Consider the following 25473-nt stretch of genomic DNA (forward strand, 5'->3'; position numbering starts at 1 on the left):
GAAAAATCAGGGCTGGGAAATAAACATTGCAGGGTATGACATATTTAGAAAAGAGAGGGGGGGAAATGGGGCATTGGAGTAGCTGTACTTATGGGGGTAACATAATGGCAGTAGAAAAAAGGAACACAACTATCAGCAAGACCAAAACAGAACCCATATAGATAGAAATAAAAGATAACAAAGGATCCATCACACTGATGGGTGTAGTATATAGAGCACCAAATAGTGAAAGGTGGCTGAGGAAGAAATACACAGGCAAATTAGGAAATTAAATGAAAAACGTAGAATAATCATGAATGATTTGAACAACCCAGATATTAATTGGACAAAAGAGATAGGTAAAGGGGATAGGGAATGGAGTTCCTACAATGTTGTCAGGACTCCTTTCTGACTGAAAAGTAAAACAAGGCATGATTCACTATTGGGTCTAGTAGTGGAGAATGAACCAGAGCAGTTAAGAGAAGTAAAAGTGGGGGAACATCTGGGCAATAGTGAGTATATGCTTTAAGATGATGATAGAGAAGGACCCACATATCAGAAGAAACAAGCTAATAGATTAGAGGAAAGCTGATTTTGAGGAACTGAGAATAGAACCTGGGAAAATAAAATGGGCAACTATATTGGCAAACAGTGATGTAGAACAACAATGGGAAACTTTTAAATTGACGTCCAACAAAGTGCATGGAAAATATATTCCATGAAAAGAAAAGAACAAACTAAACACTAGTGGGACTCCATGGATGAATAAAGACATAAGGAAACAATTGAGGGTGAGGAAAGAGGCATTAAGTAAAGGAATGCATGTTACACAAAAATGCAGAGAGCTTAGGGGAGAAGTTAAAAAGAAGAAAGGAGCTATGAAATTAAATTAATAAGGAACATAGAACAAAATAGTAAAATACTAGCACATCAATAAAAAAGGAGGGCTATGATGTGACTAGGACCATTAAGGGGTAGGCAGGATAATACAGAGGGAACAATAGAAAGATAACAGAAGTAATAATTTCATTTTGATATTGTTATGAGGCTATGCTCCTTTATTTTTGAAAATATGATTTTTTAGTTTTCAATAGACTGGAATTTTTGCAATTTGAACGGAGACACAGCAAACTGCTTAAAAATGTAAGGCCACATTCCAAGATGAAGGTGAGAAACCAACAAATCAACCTCAGAGGAGTGTGAAGAGAGAAGTATTTCCTATAATCCAGACCCCCATTGAAACTTGTAACTGCCTAAGGAAGAGACATTAAAAGTGCAAAGCATTGAGGATTGAAACAATGGCTGCCACAGACAGGCCCACTAAAAACCTCTTGGAAATACACGATGGGTGAAGTATTTCCAGGCTGCTAGCCACGAGAGAGAGATTGCAAGTGACACAGGCAGTGTCGAGAAAGTCTTCAACCGAGAAAACAAACTGAGGGCTCTTTTGGAATAAGTTTAAGAAGCCAATTCTACCAGAAACCTACCAGCGATCTAAAATTTCATAATAATTGCAACATCTTCTACATCTGACTGCATCCAAAAAAATCAGCTAACCTAAATTGGCTGCGACATTTAAAATCTACGCCTCAAGGACAAATCAACTGACATTTAGTCCAATAAAAAATGGTTAAAGAATATTTGGTTCTTAACTCCCCTTATTTCTGATACATGCGTGTGCAGGCCCTAATGACTGCATGAGGGCCGAAAACTTGATGTCACATTTTTAACATTTTTCTTGGGTTTAGGGGTTAATAAATTTGATCTTTGACTCAAGGAAAACTTGTTTGATTAGCTCCTTATTAGTCACAGCTTAAATTGTAAAATACATTCTGGTTTGGAAAAGGCACATCCTCGTAAAGAAGAAACTTAAGCCTTTGTTGTGACCAACTGAGGAGATTGAATAGAGGGGAGCCAATTCATCCATTCTCACCTGGTCATAACAATATTTACCAGGGAAATGGAACAGCTACACATGACTTTGAATAATGAGATGAGCAATAAGATAAGATTTAAAATAAAAAATCTGACGTATTAAATAAAGTATACAAATATAAAGATGTTAAAGCCCTTGATCCAGATGGATTGCATCTATGCACTTTGCTGGATACAACTAAACATGTACACCTATTGCGCCCGTTTCAGCGAAATAAAATAAGTGACAGCCATTCATTGGTTCATTCCCCAGGGCAATGTTTTGACCAGAGTCAGGCTACCTGGTTTAAATTTCAAACAGTGCTTGGTAGTTAACTGTCATTCACCATCAACTGGTGCATTCTCCATGGCAATGCCTCTACCAATCAGTGTCTACTTGCCAACCAATCATTCTCTCTTCTAATACAGTATAAATATGTTGTTTCCCCGACATTGGTAATTTCTTGTGAATTGTCCTGATGAGTGCAAGACAGAAAGCTTCGACAAAAAATGTCTCTTGTCAGCAATACTCATGTTCTATTCTACCAAATGACTATTAGAAAGTGGTGTACTGCCCGAGGACTGGTCAACAGCTAATTTAATTCCTATATTTAAAAAAAGGGGACAGAACTTTTTCAGGAAATTATAGACCAATGTGCTTAGCATAAGTGGCAGGAAAAGTTATGGATTCCTTACTAAAAGAGAGAATAGAAGAACTTTTAGCGTGAGAAACATAATAATGAATAGTCAGCATGGATTTCAAAAGGGAAATCTTGCTTGATCAACCTTATTGATTTTGAGGAAATACATAAGGAGTGGACAATGATAATACAGTAATTGTAATTTATCTGGATTTTCAAAAGACCTTTGACAAGGTGCCCTATAATACATAGGGTCAGGAAATGCGGATTTAGGGGGGCAAGTGGCAGAATGGTGTCAAGACAGAAAGTAGAGAGTGGGAATAAAGGGTAGTTTTTCAGAGTGGCAGAAGGTGAGAAGTGAGGTTCCATAAGGATCAGTGGTGGGATTACTGCAGTTCACAATTTACGTTAATGATTTGGACTTCGAAATCAAAAACATAGTTCTTAAATTTGCGGATGACATCAAATTGAGGGTGGATAGTCAATTCTGAGGAGCAATGCAACAAATTACCAGAAGACAATACATTTGCAGAATAGGCAAGTAATTGGCAAATGAAGTTCAACACAGATAAATATGAGGTAGTACATTTCGGTAGGAAGAATAGGAGGTCACACATTACATGAAAGTCTAGGTGGGGCTCTTAGAGGAACACCGGAATCTCGGAGTGCCAGTACATCAATCACCAAAATTGAGCCATAGGTTAGAAAGGTCATTAAAGAAAAAGCAAACAAAGCACTAGATTTTATTTCTAGAAGAATACAATTGAAAAGTAAGGGGGGTCATGCTAAACCTGTACCAAACTACAGATTAGACCAAACTTAGAGTAGTGTGTGCAGTTCTGGTTGCCATATTATAAAAAGTACATAGAGGCAATGCAGAGGGTGTAGAGAAGAATTGCAATGATGATACCAGAAATGCATGGGTATACATATCAGGAAAGGATTGACAGGCTTGGTCTCTTCTCTCTTGAAAAAATAAAGCTGAGGGGTGACCTAATAGAGGTCTTTAAAATTATGAAAGATTTTGATAGGGTGAATACAGATAGAGTGTTTCCCCTTCTGGGGAACAGCATAACTAGAAATCATCAATATAAGATAGTATCAAGAAATCCAAAAGGGAATTCAGGAGAAACTTCTTGATCCAAAGAGTGGTAAGAATGTGGAACTAGCTATCACAGGGAGTGGTTGAAACAAATAGTATAGATGCATTTAAAGGAAACTTAGACAAGCATATGAGGGAGAAGGGAATAGAGGGGGGTTATGGTAGATTTAGGTGACAAAAGATAAGAGGCGGCTCCAGGGAACCATAAACACTGGAATGGACACCGAATGGCTTGTTTCTGCACCGTATATCCTATGTAATCCTATGCTTGCTCTAATTGGTCAAAAAACCCAGAAGTCAGGTGCAAATACAATGGCTGGATTAAAAAGGCACTGAATGTGCTGTTATATTTCCAGGTTCTCCACTTGCTACTGGCTCCATCGCTGCCAGTATGTTGAGCAATTAAAATCCAGCCCAAGAAATGCACTAGCCGATCAGGTAGCAGAGCCTGCTGTTCACTTGCCACTGTCACTTGTTCCTCCTCATGTGTGAATCATAATGCATTTGGTGCTATTTCCTCAAGATCACTTTTTTTTTTCTCTCATGGCACGCATGTAGCTGTGTGGGTGATTGTCAAATGTTTGAGAATTATGAAGATGTTTCTTATTTTATACCATTGGCAATGTTGATATTTTGTTCTTACAGGTCTTTGAAAACAGAAGAGGAGCATATATAAACATATTTCCTTAAAGAATCACCTTCAAACAGTGCTGTATTGTAGTATAATGCATATGAGGTTATGCTCATCTCACAAACATGTGTGTGAGTGACTGATCAGGTGCCATGGCAAAAAAACCAGGATGGTATTTTATCCAGAAATTACCCTTCCACAATTCACTGATGCTATCATAGAATGAGTCATAGAATGGTAAAGTACAGAAGGAGGCCACTGGGTTCATCCTACCTGTGCCAGATTTTTGAAAGAGCTATCTAGGGCATGTCCAATAATGGCCTTGCTGCCCTTCTCAGATAGTGTCAAGAGATTTTAATGCTATCAGGGAGCCTCGCCCATCTGTAGCAGTGTACCAATATCAATTCCCAAGTTATAAATTACTGACAGTTGTCTCAGCATCTGTGTGTTGACACTTGGATGTTTAATTTCCAAAGGGGAAGTGCATATGTGGTCTGATGGAATGTTGCATCAAGTGAGCAGTGTGTCTCAGTCATCGTGAGTGCACTGATGAAAGAACAGCCTAATCTCGGACGCAATGATAGGGTCACACATATAATTTAGAAAGCTATGTTAGGTGGGTACATTAATTGCTTTGTGTGCCAGATGTATGGCAGATAGATTTCACAACCCTTGAGCTGAACACTGGTAGGGGGACTTCAATGTCTTTCACCAACATTGGCTTGGTAGTATCACTACTGACCAAATTGGCCAAATCCTAAAGGACATAGCTGCCAGATTGGGCTTATAGCAATATGAGGAAAAACCTACTTAGTCTTGTCCTCAATCTGTCACATGTGCACCTGTCTATTACAGTATCAGTGAGACTGACCATTGCACAGTCCTTGTGAAGGCTTCTAGCCGTACAGGGATGATCTGTGTCTTGAGGGGCATAAGTTTAAAAGGGAAACAAGTAATTGTGCCTGACACACTCCGACAGGACATATCGTCACAACTACACCAAGGACATTTAGGCATAGAGCAGGCGAGATGGTTTGGCACATGATGCAACCTATCGGCCAGGGTCAATGGTGACATCGAGGAGCTAGTGAGGATGTGCAAGGCATGCCACAGCCACCAGCCACAGTAATGTAAAGAACCTCTACAACCTCATGAGGTTCCGTCAGTTCCTTGGTCCAAAATTGTCACTGCTCTATTTACCGTAAATGGAGATGACTTTATTTAAGTCACCAATTATTTCTCCAAATTTCCAATTGTCAGGCAGGTAAGGGGCACCTCAACTGCATATGTGGCAGACACATTGGATGCAATATTCAGTCTGTTCGGTGTGCCTGATGAAATGATTGTGTACAATAGGTCGCAGACCTTTCAGTTACATGTAATAAATGGGGCGTGAACCATGCAATGTCCTCACCACACTAGCCTCGATCTAACAGCCTCGCTGAGCAGATGGTCCACACTGTCAAATCACTTATCCTGAGGTGTAGGACAATGAAACAAGGTTTTCATGTCACCATGTTACACCTCTGAGCTACACCGCCAACTATGGGTTTACCATTGCCAGCTGAGATCATGTTTGGAAGGTAAGTGAGAACGATCTTGACAATCCGTCACCTATCCAATTTTTAACAGACAGTACCTCTGATATTACATCACTGCCTTAGTACGATGTTATAATATCACTTTAAGATTGATGTCCCTTTAAGAAGTTTAACATGCAGGTGAGCCAGATACCTGGATGTCATCATGTGACCCGGAGCCATCGTCTCTCACTGCACTGTAGTACCCGAGACAACAGGATGTGTCCAGAGATTGCTGTACTGCTTGTACGGATTTCACTGTAAATAAACCCCAGAGGTCCTCAAGCAAACGGAACCCAAATACCTCATTTGTGTTACATATAGATATCACTACATACTGCACTGGAGTATCAGACTAGAATTTTGTCCTCAAGTCCTGGAATGGGAAATGAACTCACACCTTCCGACTCAGAGGGGAGAATGTTATCAATTGGGCCATGGCTGACACGTGTCACCATTCCTTCATCATTGTTGGGTCAAAATTCTGAACTCCTTAACTGCACTGTGGCAGTAGCTTCACCATACAGACTGCCAGTGGCTCATCACCACCTTCTCAAGAGCAATTTGGTATGTGCAATAATGGTAGTCATGCCAGCAAAGTCCACATGCCGTGAATTAATAAATAGTCCCAAATTCCTCCAAGCCAACCTGTTAGAAGTGATACCATTGTGATCTGTCAGTGGCTGTGCCTTCTCAGTTGTCAGGGTTTGTATTGTAAGATTTAAGATGGCTTTTAATGTGTCTTTATAGCATTTCATCTTCTCAAATCTGTTACAAAATCTGGAGCACAAATTTCTATAAAAAATGACTTTGAGAATTCTGCAATCATGTCTAGACCAATGTAACTGTACCTTTTTGATTATGACCACAGTTCCAGTTATATTACTGAGTTTAAGGACATCAGGCACCCTGTTCCACCACTTGATGCAAATAATATGTTATACATGCATGTGTGGAACATTGGCCTCAGTTATGCATGCATGATTGTGATAATAGAGCAAAAAAGTGTGCAGATTAAGGATGAAGAAGTTATATCAAAGAAGTACAATTGAATACAATTTAAAAACAAATGATAGAGCAAAAGAAATAAAGAGCAGAAGAAATAAAAATCAAGGTCTACTAAATAAGAATGGGGCCCAGCTGTGCATTGCATAATTGGAGCCAAAATTCAGGAAAATGAATAGTTAACAATACCTAATGGGAGAAATTAGGCTGCCGGAAATTTAAAAAAACCAAGTCTACAAGACACAAACAAGCCTCTTGAACAAAGCTTTTGGATAGTAATATGGAACACTATACAGGCAATTGATAGTAAGTTCAGTGTTTTGAATTATTTAATGTTTCTGTGTTTGTCATATACCTTCAACAAAAATAAGATAGCACCACAAATAATTGCTTGAAATACCAGCTTTTCAAGTGATTGTTTTTTGTGAGATTCTACAGGATCTTTGCTAATCTCTATTTCAATAACTTTATTTTGCTCAGTTGGGTGTCTGACATGCATGGAAATTGATCACATCACTCAAGAGTATGCAAACCAAACTACTGAAAAATCTGCGAAGATTTTATATTTACCTGATAGAGTGCACACATTTTCCCTATAAGGATAACCAAGTTATCTAAATCCAGAGCATTTAGGTGCAAGTTACCAACAGTGAAGGCTTATGGAACCTCAAATACTGCTGCAATTCAACCAGCAAAAAAATGGACAAGCAAGCTTCCTCCTGCTGCTTGTCCAGCTAGCACCAATCTACCTGCTATGATGTTGGTTTGGAGGGCTACCTAAAGCAGAGTGGAAATAAATTTTAGCTGCTGTAATTGGTCAACCTAAATATATCACATTTATGACCCTGGTGGTTAGTCAATCACCAGTGTTCTGGAGTGCTACAATTTGCCAAGTTCATTATTGGATTATCAAGGCTGCAATAGAAAATTGTCTTGGCTCCAATCTTCCATTGAAAAATATATCATTTCAGTGCCAATTCGACTCAAAACGACCCTACCTGGCCACAAAAATCATGTGACGAATCATAAACGCAAACTTGAGCTCTTGGTAGACTAACAACAGATACCAGTGATTCTTCACAAGCAGCATACTGACCAGCACAGCACCATAACCTGTAACAAGCATTACATATATGACCAAAGAGACATACCATATCTTAGTGCAGTGTTGTCCAATAGGATTTTGATGCTTGCCAAACTTGTGGTGATTAGGTCACCTTTGCCACATGATATAAAATATATGTACTATTAATAAAACAAATGTGCAATATTTTGAAAATAGGTTTGAGGTTTTAAAGTGTCAGCAATCAACTCACTGCCAGAGCCAGAAGAAAAGCTTCAAAGGGGTTTTACGATCCAACTGTTCCAGAAAGCAAACCTACAGTATACACTCCCAAAGGGTGGTGACAATCTGTTAACTGAAATGTTCTGCTTCTGATAAGTGCACTCCAATTTCTTTAAACAAAAACAAATTTCATCAAAAGTAAACAATTTCTATTTTAACCAGAATTTATATACTGGGGGACTTGTTGGGGCGGGGGGTGGGGGGGAGAGAAAGAATCAACAAATGCTATGCTTTGGCTTCTGCGCTCTCATTCTTGACTTTCTTACACTCTGTTGCCTGCCATTTCTAAACACATTGTCTGACAATTAAGACACTTGGCTCATGGTCAACTTACTGTAATCTCTCATTTTATACCAGTAGTGCCCTATTACTTTCAATTACTTGCTTCAACAGATCTATTAAGATGAATGCTAAACACATTTGCATGTTGCTGCATCGCACCAGTTTACTAAAATTGCATATTTCAACTTTCCTTAGCAGCTATGCAGCTCTGCTCGTCGCTCAAGTACCTCAACAGTTTTTCAAAAACTGCCAACTACCAGCTAAACAAAACCAAGCTCTTCAGATGTGCAGAGTCCGGGGCAAGGGAGGCGGGTGAGCAGAGCTGGAAGTGTGGTGGGTGGTGCAGGAAAGAATCCCTTTGGTTGCACCACTTGAAATTCTGAACTAAAAACTGTAACCTGGTTTAGGAATTTGCCATCGTAGAGGAAAGATGTGAAAGAATACGCACATTCAAACCTTCTCAGGACAATCGTGAAGAACCTATTCTAAGCTAAAATCAGCTAGGAACAGAATCTTCTGATTTCAAAATTAATCAGCAATTAGATGATCCTCAAAACTTTCAAAGTTCTCTCAAGCATGCAAAGCCATAATAATGGGTGCACAATATTGCACTGGTTAGTTCATTGTTCTAGTTGATTCTAGGAGAATCTACCAACAACACAATATCTACTGCCCTTTCAAAAATATCTGGAACAATTACACAAAAATGATATCATGATACCAGTGAACACATCATTAATTAAGATATTTAATAAGATAACTGACAATGTCTAACTTTACGGTAGTAAGAAGTGACGTGCATTTCAATTCTCAAATCTGGACGTGTCTAATTTTCAAGGTAGATTTGTGGATCACACTTTTCTGTGTTAATTATGTTACTGGTTCTCAGTGAATCAGATTATTTTATCATTGTGACCGTGACTAATAGCTGGAGAAGTGAACATCTCTTGTTAGTTACATTTCTCCAATGTAAAATTGGCTCAAATCTGCTTAGGAAGTTTAATAATAATGTATTGCCCCGGCCAGAAGACAGGAAGGAAAATATATGCCAACCTGGCTACTTTATAAAATTATTACTTTTATTTTAAAAATGGACAAGGCTTTACCCTAACGAGCCATGACTCATACCAGAGGAATTTCTAACTTTCAGAAACTAGCAGGGACCTTGTTATCTTTAAAAGAGTTGCTAATGCCCTCTGACTGCTGACAATCACATTCCAAAGAAATCCCCTTTGCATTGCTAAAGCAGACAATAGAGATGTTATGTCTGCAAAAGGACAAAAGGGGCCCTGACTCCTCTATTAAATACCTCAAGCACATCCCTGCTTTTATATTCTAGTCCTCTCAAAATAAATGCCAACATTGCATTTGCCTTCCTAACTACCGACTCAACCTGCAAATTAACCCTAAGAGAATCCTGGACTAGGACTCCCAAGTCCCTTTGCACTCCAGATTTCTGAATTCTCTCCCCATTTAGAAAATAATCTATGCCTCTATTCTTCCTACCAAAGTGCATGACCTCATGCTTCCCCATGTTGTATTCCATCTGCCACTTCTTTGCCCATTCTCCTAACCTGTCCAAATCCTTCTGCAGCCTCCCCGCCTCCTCAATACTACCTGTCCCTCCACCTATCTGCAAACTTAGCCAGGATGCCCTCAGTTCCTTCATCTAGATCATTAATGTATAAAGTGAAAAGTTGTGGTCCCAACACTGACCCCTGCGGAACTTCACTAGTCACCGGCCGCCATCCTGAGAAGGACCCCCTTATCCCCACTCTCTGCCTCCTGCCAGACAGCCAATCTTCTATCCATGCTAGTACCTTGCTTCTAACACCATGGGCTCTTATCTTACTGAGCAGCCTACTGTGCGGCACCTTGTCAAAGGCCTTCTGGAAGTCCAAGTAGATAACATTCATTGGCTCTCCTTTGTCTAACCTACTCGTTACCTCCTCAAAGAATTCTAACAGATTTGTCAGGCATGACCTCCTCTTGATGAAACCATGCTGACTTTGCCCTATTTTATCATGCACTTCCAAGTATTCTCGAATCTCATCCTTAATAATGGACTCTAAAATCTTACCAACGACCGAGGTCAGGCTAATCGGCCTGTAATTTCCCATCTTTTGCCTCACTCCCTTCTTAAACAGGGGGGTTACATTAGCGATTTTCCAGTCCTGACTCGAGTGATTCCTGAAAGATCACCACTAACGCCTCCACTATCTCTTCAGCTATCTCCTTCAGAACTCTGGGGTGTAATCCATCTGGCCCAGGTGATTTATCCACCTTCAGACCTTTCAGTTTTCCTAGCACCTTCTCCTTGGTAATGGCCACCATACTCACCTCTGCCCCCCAACTCTCTTGAACTTTGGGGATGTTACTCATGTCTTCCACCAGACTGACGCAAAGTACCTATTCAGTTCCTCCGCCATTTCTTTGTTCCCCACTACTACTTCTCCAGCGTCATTTTCCAGCGGCCCAATGTCCACTTTTGCCTCTTTCTTACCCTTTGTATATCTAAAAAAAACTCTTGCAATCTTCTTTTATATTACTGGCTAGTTTACCCTCATATTTAATCTTCTCCCTCCTTATTTCTTTTTTAGTTGTCCTCTGTTGTTCTTTGTAGGCTTCCCAATCCCATGGTTTCCCACTGCTCTTCGCCACATTGTATGCTTTCTCTTTAGCTTTTATGCTGTCCCTGACTTACCTTGTCAGCCATGGTTGCCTCGTCCTCCCTTTAGCATGCTTCTTCTTCCTAGGGATGAATTTTTGCTGTGTCTCTCAAATTACTCCCAGAAACTTCTGCCATTGCTGTTCCACTGTCTTTCCTGCTAGGCTCATCTCCCAGTCAATTCTGGCCAGCTCCTCCCTCATGCCTCTCTAGTTGCCTTTATTCAACTGTAAAACCATTACATCTGATTCCAGCTTTTTCCTCTCAAATTGCAGGGTAAATTCTATCATATTATGGTCACTTCCTCCTAAGGGTTCCTTCATCTTAAGCTCCCATATCAAATCTGCCTCATTACACATCACTAAATCTAGAATTGCCTGTTCCCTAGTGGGCTCCACCACAAGCTGCTCCAAAAAGCCATCTCGTAGACATTCTACAAATTCCTTTCCTTGGGATCCACTACCAACCTGATTTTTCCAGTCTACCTGCATATTGAAATCCCCCATGATCACTGTAACCTTGCCTTTCTTACAGGCCTTTTCTATCTCCTGGTGTATCTTGTGCCCCACATCCTGACTACTGTTCAGAGGCCTGTACATAACTCCCATTATTGTTTTTTTACCTTTGCGGTTTCTCAACTCTACCCACACAGATTCTACATCATCTGACCCCACGTCATTTCTTGCTATCAACTTAATTTCATTTCTTACTAACAAAGCAACCCCACCCCCTCTGCCAACCTGCCTATCTTTTCGATTGGATTTATATCCTTGGATATTTAGCTCCCAGTCCTGATCCCCTTGCAGCCATGTCTCAGTGATGCCCACCACATCATACCTGCCAATTTCAATCTGCGCCACAAGCTCATTTACCTTATTTCGTATACTGCGTGCATTCAGATACAACACCTTCAGTCCTGTATTTCCCGTCCCCTTTTTCATTGTCGTCCCTTTATCTGATGTGCTTGAAGTTAGATCCCTAGCCCTTTCCAAACACTCTGTCCTATTTTGTGTTCTGGGGACTTTAATAGCCTCTCCTGGGCTCTCCTTTCTTTTCAGTTTTTTCATAATTTTCCATGAAGTTGAATCCACCCCCCCATACACTAAACTGCTGCTTTGTTTCCCATTAGTCATACTTCTTGGAGTTTTACCCTTCCCTCCGCCCCCCCCCCCCCCCCCCACCAACTTTCTAGTTTAAAATCCTGTTGACCACCCTATTTACCCTTTTCGCTAGAACATTGGTCCCAGATCGGTTCAGGTGGAGACCGTCCCAACAGTACAGATCCCTCCTGTTCCAATACTGATGCCAGTGCCCCACGAAATGGAACCCCTCTTTCCCGCACCACTCCTTTTAGCCACGTGTTTACTTCCCTTATTCTCGCTTCCCTATGCCAATTTGCACATGGCTCGGGTAGTAATCCGGAGATTATAACCCTTGAGGACATGTTCTTTAATTTAGTTCCTAGTTCCTGATAATCCCCAAACAGGTCCTCTTTTCTAGTCTTACCAATGTTACTTGTCCCGACGTGGACCACAACAACTGGATCCTCCCCCTCCCTCTCCAATGTCCTTTCAAGCCGGTCAGAGATATCCCTCACCCTGGCACCGGGCAGGCAACATACCATGTGGGACTCTCAATCCTGCTTACAAAGGATGCTATCAATTCCCCTAATTATAGAATTCCCTACAACTACCTTTTTGCTCCCCCCTCTTGAATGGCCTCCTGTGCCACGGTGCCATGGTCAGCTGGCTCATCCTCCCTACTGCCCTGTTCCTCATCCACACAGGGAGCAAGTACCTCGTACCTGTTGGACAAGGTCAAGAGCTGAGGCTCCTCTGTTCCTGAACACAGGATCCCTCTACCTGCCTCACTTGCAGTCACACCCTGCTGACCCTGACCACTGACCGAACTTGAGGTACTTAATCTACCGGCTATGACCGCCTCCTGAAACAAAGCGTCCAGGTAACTCTCCCCCTCCCGGATGTGCTGCAGCATCCGGAGCTCGAACTCCAGCTCATCAATTCTGATGCAACCAACCAACACTTGCTGCAGATGTGGTCACTGTGGCTCGCAATGGGATCTGCCAGCTCCCACATCATACAGCTACAGCACATCACCTGCCCAGCCATCTCGACTTAGATAATTAATTTATTAATTAGCTTTGCAGTGTTTTTTTCAAATTTGGCGCAGATCTCCTACCAACCAACCAGGTCACAGCTTTCCTGTTATGTCACTTTTTCAGTTTTGGCTTCAGATACTCTCAAGCTGCTAGAACCTGTAATATTGCCATGTGGAACTGAACCCAGGCAGCCTGCCATTTTATCATCTAACAGGTAGCAGCAGAAAGAGCTCTGTTCAACAGAAGTGCCTGGCCTTCATCTACACTGAACCAATGGAACATTGTATCTGTGCCTTCAAGGCTAATTCATCTCTACGTGCCTTCCCCATCATGGAAGTCCTCACTTCTGGGAAGTCAGATCACCCTGAAACAGTTTCAGCCTGCTAACCTCTGAAGGAATACACCACTGAACTTTTGATTCTGGGCTAATGTAAAACCATAACTCTTATTTTTATCATTATCTTTCCCTATAGCCCTTTCTTACTGTTATCCGTCTTTTATTGTATGAGTGCAAAAAGGAGCGGACGTTGCAAAACCCCTTTCCTGCGTTTTGTGTCTCTAGACCAACCCTCTTATTTTACCTTATCTCGAGTTTGCTGTGGGGTTATTAATAGAGGATTGGATCACTTCAAACTGAAGGGTTGGGAGAACAGAGGGAGGAAGGGGGGAAAATGTGGGGAAATCAGGAATCAAAAACACCTTTCTGTTTACAGACAGGTAGTGAGAAGAGAAATCAGGTGTCACGAAAGTATAATAATTCTCATAATATTGTGATTTATTGTACAAGTAGGTGTGTGTGTGCGCATGTGCACTCATGCATGTGTGTGTGATTTAATTGAATTGGAGACAGCTGGTCTGGAAGCTTTGACTCATCAAAAGAAGCTAGGCTTAAAATGCTAAATACGCCAACATGGCTGAAGTCTTAGAATGTGAGGTGAGGAGAATTTGCATTTTTAGATAAATCTGGGTGGTTTGAATTTCAAAGAGATGGCAGGATATTACACCTAGCCAGAGAAGCTAGGCCAAGCAGGGAAAATGAGATATTATTTCAAAAGAAATGGAAATGCGAAAACTTGATCTCCAGCAGGAAAAGTTAGCAATGGAGGAAAGAGGGAGAGGGAGAGGGACAGAGAGTACCGACATAAAAAGCTGGACTTTAAAAACAAAAAGACACATCAGGTGCTGAAGAAAGTTCTGATGATGAAAAGATCTTTAACCCAGTGGGGAGATGTTTAAATTGCTGTTCTGAAGTTTGAAGAAAGAGGTGTGGAAGCATTATTTATTTCATTTGAGAAGATAGCTAAACAGACAAAATGGCCACAGGAAAACTGGACATTGCTGTTACAATCTAGGTTAGTGGGTAGAGCACATGAGGTTTATGCTTCACTGTCAGGAGAAATGTCAGTGGATTATGATGTTGTAAAAAAGGGTATTTTGAGTGCAAATGAGTTGGTTCCTGAGGCATTCAGGCAGAAATTTAGGAATATAAGAAAGCAGTCTGGGCAAACTCATAGAGTTTGAGAGAGTAAAAAACTAATTTTGATCGGTTGATACGGACATTAAAGATAGAAACAACATATACAGCTCTTAGAGAAGTAATTCTTTTGGAAGAGTTTAAAGATTCAATTCCTTCATAGTGAGAACTCATGTGGAGGGATGGAGGGTTAAAATGGTAAGACAAGCAGCAGAGATAGCTGATGATTATGAGTTAGTTCATAGAGCTAAACCTTTTTTCGTCACCCTTTTAAATTAGAGAAGGATAAAAAGCTAGAAGATGAAAAGAAGGTGGGTAGTCAGGGAAGAGATGGACTAGGTGGAAATTCCCAGGAAGTTTTTTCTCAAAATAAAAAGGAAGGTGCTGAAGGTAGAAATGACACTCGAAAATTGAAATGTTTTCATTGTAATAAAGTTGGGCACATGAAGTCAGTGTGTTGGAAATTATAGGGAAAATCTGTTGGAATTATTGGGTTGCAAATAAGCTCTGGAAGTAAAAGTATGTGGATTCTGAGGCTCAGGCACAGGAAAAAACTGGTTTGTGTACAGGTAAAACAGGAAGAATCAGTGATAAGTAAAGAAGTGGGAATGTGTTAACAATTTGCCTAAGGGAGTTCTGAGGAGCAGGTTGCAGAAATGTTTAAAGATTCTGTATGTGAAGGGGAAGTCTTTCCATGTGTACAGGGTGGAGTAGGTAAAGATATTAAAATTTTAAGAGACATGGGGGCTACTCAATCCTTAATGTTGTGGGATAGTGATATTTGTTGTTCAAAGGGAGTATTGCAGGAATAAGTACAAGTGGGGTTCATGGAGATGCTAAATCTGTTCCATTGTGGAAGGTAAATTTAAAAGAGCAATTAGAAAACAGGCGAGGTGAATGTTGGAGCAGTGGAAAATTTGCCCATTGCAGGAGTTCAATTTATTTTAGGTAATGATATATCTAGGTCAAAAATGTGGGTGATGAGTATGGTAGTTGAGCAGTCTGTAGAGGTGTTTTTAACAGAAGTGGTGCAGAAGGAGCATCCTGGGTTGTTTCCAGATTGTGTGATAAGATCCTGAAACAGGAAGGAGAGGAAGTTAAAAGGCAGAGATAAGACGTTGAAGTTCAAATAGCTGACACCTGTCTTTGATAAGGTTGTTCAGGAAGAAAAAATGGAGGAGAATGCAGCTAAAGTACTTAGCTCAAGGCAGTTGGTAGAGTTACAGAAAAAGGGTCCACAAATAAAACAGTTATATCAGACAACTTACTCAGAAGCAGAGGCATAATATTTTCCAGAATGGTATTACCTTAAGGGTAATGTGTTAATGAGAAAGTGGTGGCCATATCAGGTTTCAACAGATGAAAACTGCAGGGAAGTACATCAGATTGTTATACCATTTGGATTTAGAAATGAGATACTAAGAATAGCTGATGAAATTCCAATTGGGGGATATTTAGGAATTAGAAAGACACAGATGAAAATACAAAAATATTTTTATTGGCCTGGATTGCATAGAGATGTAGTTAAATTCTGTGGAACATGTCATACATGTCAGGTGATAGGGAAACCACAAGCAGTGATTAAGCCAGCACCTTTAATTCCAATTCAAGCATTTGAAGAACCTTTTGCTAGGGTCATGATTGCTTGTGTAGAACCTCTCCCTAAGACTAAATGCAGAAATCAGTACATACTGATAATAATGCATTTGTCTACAAGGTTTCCTGAAGTGATACATTTGAGAATGTTATAACAGACAATTGTGGAAGAGTTGACTAAATTAGTTACTAGATATGGTTTACCAAAAGAAATATCAGGTCAGGTTTCAAATTTCATCTGTCAGTTGTTTAAGGAAGTATGAACAGTTTGGGGACAAAAGAGTTCAAGTTAACAGCTTACCATCCTGAATCACAATGGGCATTGGAAAGATGGCATCAAACTTTAAAAACTATGATGAGAGTGTATAGTCAGGATTATCCACAGGATTGGGATATGGGAATTCCATTCTTGTTATTTGCTATTAGGGAGGCTCCTAATGCATTGACTGGATTTAGTCCTTTTGAATTAGTCTAAGGTAATGAGGTAAGGGGACAACCAAAATTGATTTATGAGGAATTGATGGGTGAAAATTTGGAAACTAGTCTCCTGGATTATGTATCAAACTTCAGAGAAAGTTTGGACAGAGAATGTGGGTTAGCTAGGGAACATTTGAAGATATTGCAGCAAGTGATGAAAGTAAAGGCAGATAGGAAAGCTATACTCGTAGTTGTATTGCTGGGGAACAAGTGTTAGTTCTATTACCAGTACTGGGTGACTCATTAAAGGCAAGGTTTAGTGGGCCTTACAAGATTGAGAAGAATTTGAGCGAACTAAATTATTTAATAAATACTCCAGATAGAAGAAAGAAGCAGAGGGTGTGTCATGTAAATATGGTTAAAAAAGTACTTTGACAGGGAAGAGGACCAAAAGGAGGTATTATTGGTGGTAGATAAGGAGAAAGAGGTAGAATTGAAGGATTCTGAAATTGATTTTCCTGTAATCAAATTGGATAATGAGGGGCTATTTGGAAATTTAAATGTAATACTGAGTTACCTTCCAGACAAGGTGTCAAAGTGACTTGGAGAACCTATTGCAGTCACACAAAGCTATTTGTGGGAATAAGTTGGGGAGGACAAATTTAGCTATACATGATGCGAGTGTAGAAATTTCATCTTCGATAAGGCAACATTCTTATAGATTAAATCTGGCAAAGTTATCACGAGTACAGAAAGAAATCAAATTCATGCTTCAAAATGACATAATCGAGTCTAGTTGCAGTAACTGGAGTTCACCTATTGTGATGGTACTGAAACCAGATGGAACACAAAGACTGTGTGTGGACTGTCGAAATGTGAATGCAGTGACAAAAGCAGATTCATATTCTGTACCATGGTCAGAAGGTTGTATTGAGAAAGTGGGATAATCAAAGATTATCACAAAGATTGACTTGCTGAGAAGATATTGGCAAGTACCAGTACTGGAGAGAGCAAAGGAGATATCGGCTTTTGTGACACCAGATGGACTATATCAGTTTAAAGTCATGCTATTTGATATGAAAAATGCACCCGCAACATTTCAAAGACTGACAAACAAAGTAATTGCAGGAATAAGCAATTGTACTGTTTATATTGACAACTTGATAGTTTTCAGTCAAATGTGGGAGGAACATTTAAAACATCTGGAAGAATTACTTAGTTGACTACAAAGAGCTAATTTGGTGATGAACTTGGCTTAAAGTGAATTTGCAAAAGCACAAGTTACATATCTACACTATACCATTGGACATGGTGAGGTGTCTCTGAGAGGTGTGAAAGTCAAAGCTATCATGGATTTCCCTGTGCCTACAACAAAATGAGAAGTTTTGAGATTTCTGGGCGCAAGTGGGTTTTACCGGAAATTTGTACCAAATTTTAGCAGTGTGGTTGCTCCATTGACTGAACTATTAAAAAAGAACAAAAAGTTTCAAGGGACACATGAATGTCAGAAGTCATTTGACAGTTTGAAAACTGTTTGACCACAACACCAGTTTTGGCAGTACCCAATTATGCCAAGCAATTTAAGTTGGCCATTGATGCAATTGATATAGGCATTGGTGCCGTACTATCGCAAGATGAAGAAACTGGAATTGAGAAACTGATCGGGTACTTTTCACAGAAGTTGAATGTACAATAGAGAAAATATTCAACGATTGAAAAGGAGACTCTGGGTCTGATGTTGGCATGGCAGCATTTTGAGATTTATGTTGCAAAGAATTCATCAGGAACAATTGTTTATATAGACCACAATCCTTTAAAGTTTCTGGGCAAATTTCAAGACCAAAGTGCAAAGCTATTCAGATGGAGTTTATTACAACCATTTAATCTATAGATTATACATGTGTCTGGACTAGAAAATATAATTGCAGATGCAATGTTGAGAGTTTAAAGCTCAAAGGGGAAAGTGGACATTTAAAACCTGGACACTGGACTATGATGATTTCTGTTGATGCCAAGGATTTGTATATATACTGTTATGTTAATGCATGCATCTGGTAATATAATAGTGAGTATGTAGAGAATTACAGGAGGCAGTGCAAGATGGGTTAAAAAAATGAAGCCGTCTTTTAAAATTATGATAGTTCACTTTCTCGTAGGGAGGGGGGTGTCACGAAAGTATAATAATTCTCATAATATTATTGTGATTTATTGTAAAAATAGATTAATAGTGGGTGTGCGTGAGGTAAAGTTCCAAAGACATATAGGAACAATGGAATTTGTATTAAAAGGGAGAAACATATATAAAGGAGAATGAGGCTATGAGTCAAGGAAAGCATTGTAAGATCTACCAGAAGTGTGAAAAGCCTTCAGTATTTGTGCATTAAGCCTGCTGTCTACAGAAACCGAAGCTGGGAAGAGCCATTTTGAATTCTACTGTCCAGGGTATTGCGTTGACATTGTGTTGTGTTTAAATCTTTTTTTTTTTAACCATTGCCTTAATGGGGGTGTAACTGGAAGCCAGGTTAATTCAAGGGTTTAGGAGTTATTATAGTAGTAATTTGTACACCTATGTATGTGCTGGAAATCTTACTTCTGAATTCAGGGCACGCATCTCAAAATAAAATACAAATTGCAAAACCCCATTGTGACCACATGACCAAGTTTCCCTCGTGGATTTGTTCTACTGGGCACACATCATCTGTCGCGTCATATCACCAGGGCTGTTTAAATTAATCCCCCTCCGGTCTGTGACAATACACTGATTAAACTTTATTGGTTTATAAACTGTGTTACATTATTAAAGCATTAACAAAAGTTAATGCCATTAGAAAGAAATTATCAGGTTAGTTCAATGAGTTAATACAATACTTGGTACAACTAGGGCCTCACAGAAACTGATGTAATCTATGAATATTAAATAAACTCACTGATTCAACAAAAATCTACTCATTTTGTTTTATCAGTAATTATTTAGTTGTTTGATCTTGTACAATTAAATCATCCTGGCGATAGGATACTATAACTATTCACAAGAGATATCCATTCAAATGAATGATTGAAAAAAGGTTTTCAAAAAGTCACACAATTAAGATGGAAATATGCTTTAATAACTGTAGATTGAATTGAGTCTTTTTTTTTGTTTACTTCCCTCAGCTTGAGACAGAATTAACATTACTTTGACAAAATTATCAGTTCATAATTGCTTGTGTCTCACTACATCAAAACAAAAATTCTATTTAAAAATAGTATGAGAGACATGTGATCAGATTATTTTTCCCACAGAATGATTGGATGGGGAGAGAGAAAAAAAACAGGAAACTGGAGAAAAAGTAAACAAAAATAGTTGGGGTAAATATTATCAATATAAACACTACAGCGTAATGTACAGGACAGGTTTTGTAATGACATGAAAACTGGTTTTTTTATATAAAACAAGATTCGAACTTACCTTTGCCCATCAAACTTCATAATTGGTATGGTATATTGACCCCTGAGTAACATATCAGGATTGAACAATTGTTTCAAATAGCTCATTGCTTGGGTCTGGATATCATTAAAGGCAGCCTGTAGCAAAACAGCAATAATTATAAAACATAAATGACCTACATTTTATTTACTGTATAGCAGAATTCAACTTGCCAAAAATAAACATTTCCATATAAAATTGTGTACTGTAACTTCTTGTTCCCTCTCCCACCACTCCTGAGCACAATCACTCATGCAGAAATAAATTCGATATACCAGTAATCCTATAGAGATATCAGGAAGGGGAGAAGGGAGGTCCAGCATCAAAATTCAGAGACACCTCACTCAAATGTGGTTTCTCATGTGTGTGTCATCCGCTATCCACACATTCATATTCCAATGCAGCTCACTGGACAGTGACTAAGCATAAGGGTTCTGGCTGATCATTTTTTTTCTACCCAGAGGCTTCTAGCCACTGAACACAGATATCAATTGGAAAGGCCAATTTTAATCAGCTGGGATGAGCCAATTGATTTTTTTTTAGTTGCTCATGGACGTGGGCATCACTGACAAAGCCAACATTTGTTACCCACCCCTAATTGTCCTTGAGAAGGTGGTGGCGTGCCAATTTCTTGAACCGCTGCAGTCCACATAGTGTAGGTACATCCACAGTGAAGTTAGGGAGGGAGTTCCAGCATTTTGACCCAGACACAATGAAGGAACGGTGACACATTACTAAATCAGGATGATCTGTGACTTGGAAAGAACTTACAGGTCATGGTGTTTCCATACATCTGCTGCTCTTGTCCTAGACGGTGGCGGTTGCAGGTTTGAAATGTGCTGCCTGAGGAGGCTTGATGAGTTGCTGCAATGCATCTTAAGAACATAAGATGGTAAGATGGTATTTGGTACACACTGCAGTCGTGGTGCACCAGTGGTGCAGGGAGTGCTTAAGGTGGAGAAATGGGGTGGTAATCAAATAGTTGCTTTGTCCTGGATAGTGTTGGGCTTCTTGAGTGTTTTTGGAACTGTACTCATTTAGGCAAGTGGGGAGTATGCTATCACACTACTAACTTGTGCCTTGTAAATGGTGGAAAGGCTTTGGGAAGTCAGGATGTGAATTATTTGCCACAGAATACCCAGCCTCTGACCTGCCCTTGTAACCACCTGTATTTATGTGGCTGGTCTACTTAAGTTTCTGATCAATGGTGACCTACAGGATGTAAATGGTGGGGGATTTAGCAATGGCAGTGTCATTGAATGTCAAGGTGATGTGGTTAGATTCTCTCTTGCTGGAGAAGGGCATTGTCTGGCATTTGTGTTATGTGAATATTTCTTGCCACTTATCAGCTCAAGCCGCAGAATGTTATTCAGGTCTTCCCTATCTTTTCCTGTAAATAAATTAAAAAATGAATATATCTTTGGTTCCCCTCCTTGGTATCATCATGTCTTCTTGAACAAGAAGGCAGCACCAAAGGGTGGAATTCTCCCATCCGGGACTAAGTCCTTTGGCGGGGGTGGGGACAGGGATAGGGAGTGTTCCCTGTTGTGGGGGCCAACAGGACACCCCACAGAATCTGGAATCCCCGGCGTCATTAATTATGCAGTTGGGGGTTTCCTGACGTCTGGTGAGGTGGGGTGTGGTGGATGGCCTGTGCACCGCTGTCATATCTGGGCGCCATACTTAAAAGGCGCCTGGACATCCAAATTAGTGCCAAATCCTATAGAGATATCAGGAAGGGGAGAGGGGAGGTCCAGAACCAAAATTCAGATTCGCTCCCTGTGCATCCTCCTCGACCATGTGGAGGTCAGGAGTTCTCTACCCAGCTGATGGGAGGAGGATGTCGAGCAGGGAAACCAACCCTGCATGAGCGCAGGTCACCGATGCTGTAAGTGCCCAGGCTGTCTACTGCAGGTCAGCCATACAATGTCAGAAAAGGATGAACGATCTCATCCACTCCACCAGTGTGAGTGAAGCTTCAGCTGCTCACACTAACCACAATGAAAACAATGAATGTCAGGGTACATGAGCCTCAGAGGCAATGGTACAAGGGTGTGCCTCATGGCCCCACTACTGTGCATCCACTCTGCAGTGGAATGACCACTGTGCCTCCTTCACCCTTCCACATAGAGAGCTCAATGTTGTATGGAAAGGGGAGGGGGGGTGCAGGATGGGCCCAGGTGCAATCTCCGCAAATGAGGTGCCTTTCTGAGCCTTATCCTTGCATGTGGGTGGGCTCAGTGCTCTGGAGGAAGCTGGCACGCAACCCTTCTGGGCAACTTGCAGAGCATTAATGCCTTCCACATAATCTAGTGGGCTCTCTCTAAGAGTGGGACTATGAGAAATGAATGTGAAATTGCTACCTATGAATAGATGCAACATACAATTTCTCTCAAACCAATCTTTCCTGTTGTCTTTGAACAGGATAAATTCAGGCACAAACGGCAGGTGAGAATGTCAGAAGATGAGAGGGGGCACCCACATTTGGAGGTTCTCAGGGAGTTAGAGGAGAGGGCAGCACAGCTGACAGGTGTAGAATGGGACTGGACAACTGGCAATAGCGAACTTGGATTTGGGCCTTGGGCCCAGTAAGGATTCATGCATGGTATAGAAACCTGAGGGCCAAGTGTGCCTCCATGTTGGAGGCAGCTCATGCTGTCATTTGCTCTCTCCCTTACAGGTGCCAACAGGAAGAGGCCAAGGCCCAAGCCATAGGAATCCGTCAGGCCTCAGCAGAAGCCCTAGCCTGCAGAGAGGACGAGAGGGTAGATCAGAACCTGTAGAGGCATCACAGCAGACACCGGCACCTCCACCAACCCAGAGAGACACATCTCAGTGGGTATGAGCTGTAGCATAGGAAGGGCCTCAAACTCTGATGGTCACCGCGCAGACTCATGTCTGCAGCAGGAGGCAGGGTCAACTGAGCTCATGCAGAACTCGGAGGAGTGCTGGGGAAGAGGCATCTGCGAGGTCAGAGTCGGAAGGCAGGCCTCTGGAATCGGCCTTCCAACTGATGGTGGAGAGTCAACAAGAGGCGGGGGAACATTAGGCAGAGGAGTTGGAAGCCCTCAACAGGGTGGCAGGCGAATTGGAGGATCTCACCCACCTGTTGGTTGATGAAGTGGTGCTGACCTGTGCATGCAGTGGTCTCCATTGGGAGGTTGGCAGACTCCATGGAGATCCTAATCCAGCAGACCCTGCCGGAAATGCACAACGACTTGCACTTTATTGCGGTAGCCATGGGGGAGCTTCTGCAGTAGGCACACAAGAGGGGGATGGGGCACCTCAACATCCTTCCAGGTGCCCATTCCTCTCAAGGAGTCAGGCTGGGGCCTTCGGCCACCCAAAGGGAGCAGGAATGCCAGCAGGGCACACCTGGGACACCCACTCAGGAATCTCACAGGTTGTCCGGCCCTCATGATCCCCTCTGCCTGTGACCTTTCAACCTCGTCCTGTCATTGCAGGGAGAGCAGCTGGCCCAGAAAGGGACAGCTAAAGGAAGTCCAGGCCCTCCAGCCGTCAAAGTCATCAAAGGCAACAGGGCCAACTAGTCAACAGGCTGCCTCCACCCCTGCTGCAGATGTTGGGGGAGCACCTACAAGAAGTAGCAGGCCAAAGTAAATCATGCAATATTGATCATAACTGGTTGCACGGGTGAACAATTGATTGTCACATTTAGGAAAGTAATATAAATATAATCACTTTCACTTCAATAATATCTACTGTCTTGTTTCAGTGTAGTCCTGAAGGTTTACCAAACTCCACCCCCACCCCTCTCCTACAGACACCCGACCCCCCCCCCCCACAAATGAATCTGCAGTGAGTCAAGGGTATGTGCCAGGGCCCTTGCGAGCCATATGCAGGCATGCTCCAGCACACGCTGAGCCTTCATCCATCAAAGTACCATGTGTCCCAGGGCTCTAGCATTGTCAATACTACCTGCTGGGGTTCCCTTTCAGTTATCCAGTTAAGATGACCTGCTTCTACGCCCATCCACTGAGCATACTGCCATGCAGCATTTCAGGATCTCTGCCACGAAGATCTGTTTAGTTTCAACCAGGCCAGCAATGGTGGTAGTCACATTCTTTATCAGCTCTAGCACTGTCTCCTCCCCCAGTCACTCACATCCTTTCCCCCATTACCAATGGGTCCCCTGGCATTTTTTTTGATCTTCTCACTGTTAACCTTCAACCCTCTCCCTTCTCCTTTAACAATGTGCAAGTCAACGTCCACCTATCTTTCCTACCCAAGAATCCCAACCCCATAACCATTGACCTGCCTGCCCACCTCTCAAGTCCATGAGTATCACTGCATCCCCACCAATGGCCCTCGGTGCCACTTCACGCAGCCCTTACCCTCCCACTCTACTGGCTCCCTCTGCCCCCTGTAACCCTCACCACTCTCTCATACCATGCCCACCTTCAGTTCGCTCCCCAGAAGTCCACAATCGACTCAACTGGCCCCTCCGTGAACCCCTTCACTCCATGTCCCTTCAGACCTGCAAACCATAGAACCATAGAACACTACAGCACAGAAAACAGGCCATTCGGCCCTTCTAGTCTGTGCCGAAATATTATTCCGCTAGTCCCATTGACCTGCACCTAGTCCATAACGCTCCAGACCTCTCCCATCCATGTATCTATCTAATTTATTCTTAAAACTTAAGAGTGAGCCTGCATTTACCACGTCAGATGGTAGCTCGTTCCACACTCTCACCACTCTCTGAGTGAAGAAGTTCCCCCTAAATCTTTCCCCTTTCACCCTAAAGCCATGTCCTCTCATGTATATTTCTCCTAATCTAAATGGAAAGAGCCTACTCGCATTTACTCTGTCTATACCCATCACAATTTTGTAAACTTCTATCAAATCTCCCCTCATTCTTCTACGCTCCAAGGAGTAAAGTCCTAACCTGTTTAATCTTCCCCTGTAACTCAACTCCTTAAGACCCGGCAACATCCTAGTAAATCTTCTCTGCACTCTCTCAATCTTACTGATATCCTTCCTGTAGTTAGGCGACCAGAACTGCACACAATACTCCAAAGTTGGCCTCACCAACGTCTTATACAACCTCACCATAACTTCCCAACTCCTATACTCAATACTTTGATTTTTGAAGGCCAGTATGCCAAAAGTTTTCTTTACAACCTTGTCCACCTGTGACGCCACTTTCAGGGAATTATGTATCTGAACTCCCAGATCCCTTTGTTCCTCCGCACTCCTCAGTGCCCTACCATTTACTGTGTATGTCCTACCT

General features: G+C 41.5%; 1 protein-coding gene across 1 annotated transcript in view; it reads right to left on the reverse strand.

Moving 5' to 3' along the window:
• Positions 1-25473, reverse strand: part of ankar (ankyrin and armadillo repeat containing) — a 295797-nt gene that overhangs the window by 230238 nt on the left and 40086 nt on the right. Inside the window, exon 4 of the mRNA XM_078551294.1 lies at positions 20202-20317. Within this exon, the coding sequence (XP_078407420.1) occupies positions 20202-20317 (116 nt within the window). The remainder of the gene's footprint in view (positions 1-20201; positions 20318-25473) is intronic.

The sequence above is a fragment of the Cetorhinus maximus genome, chromosome 11, assembly GCF_964194155.1.
Source record: "Cetorhinus maximus chromosome 11, sCetMax3.hap1.1, whole genome shotgun sequence".
NCBI lineage: Eukaryota > Metazoa > Chordata > Chondrichthyes > Lamniformes > Cetorhinidae > Cetorhinus > Cetorhinus maximus.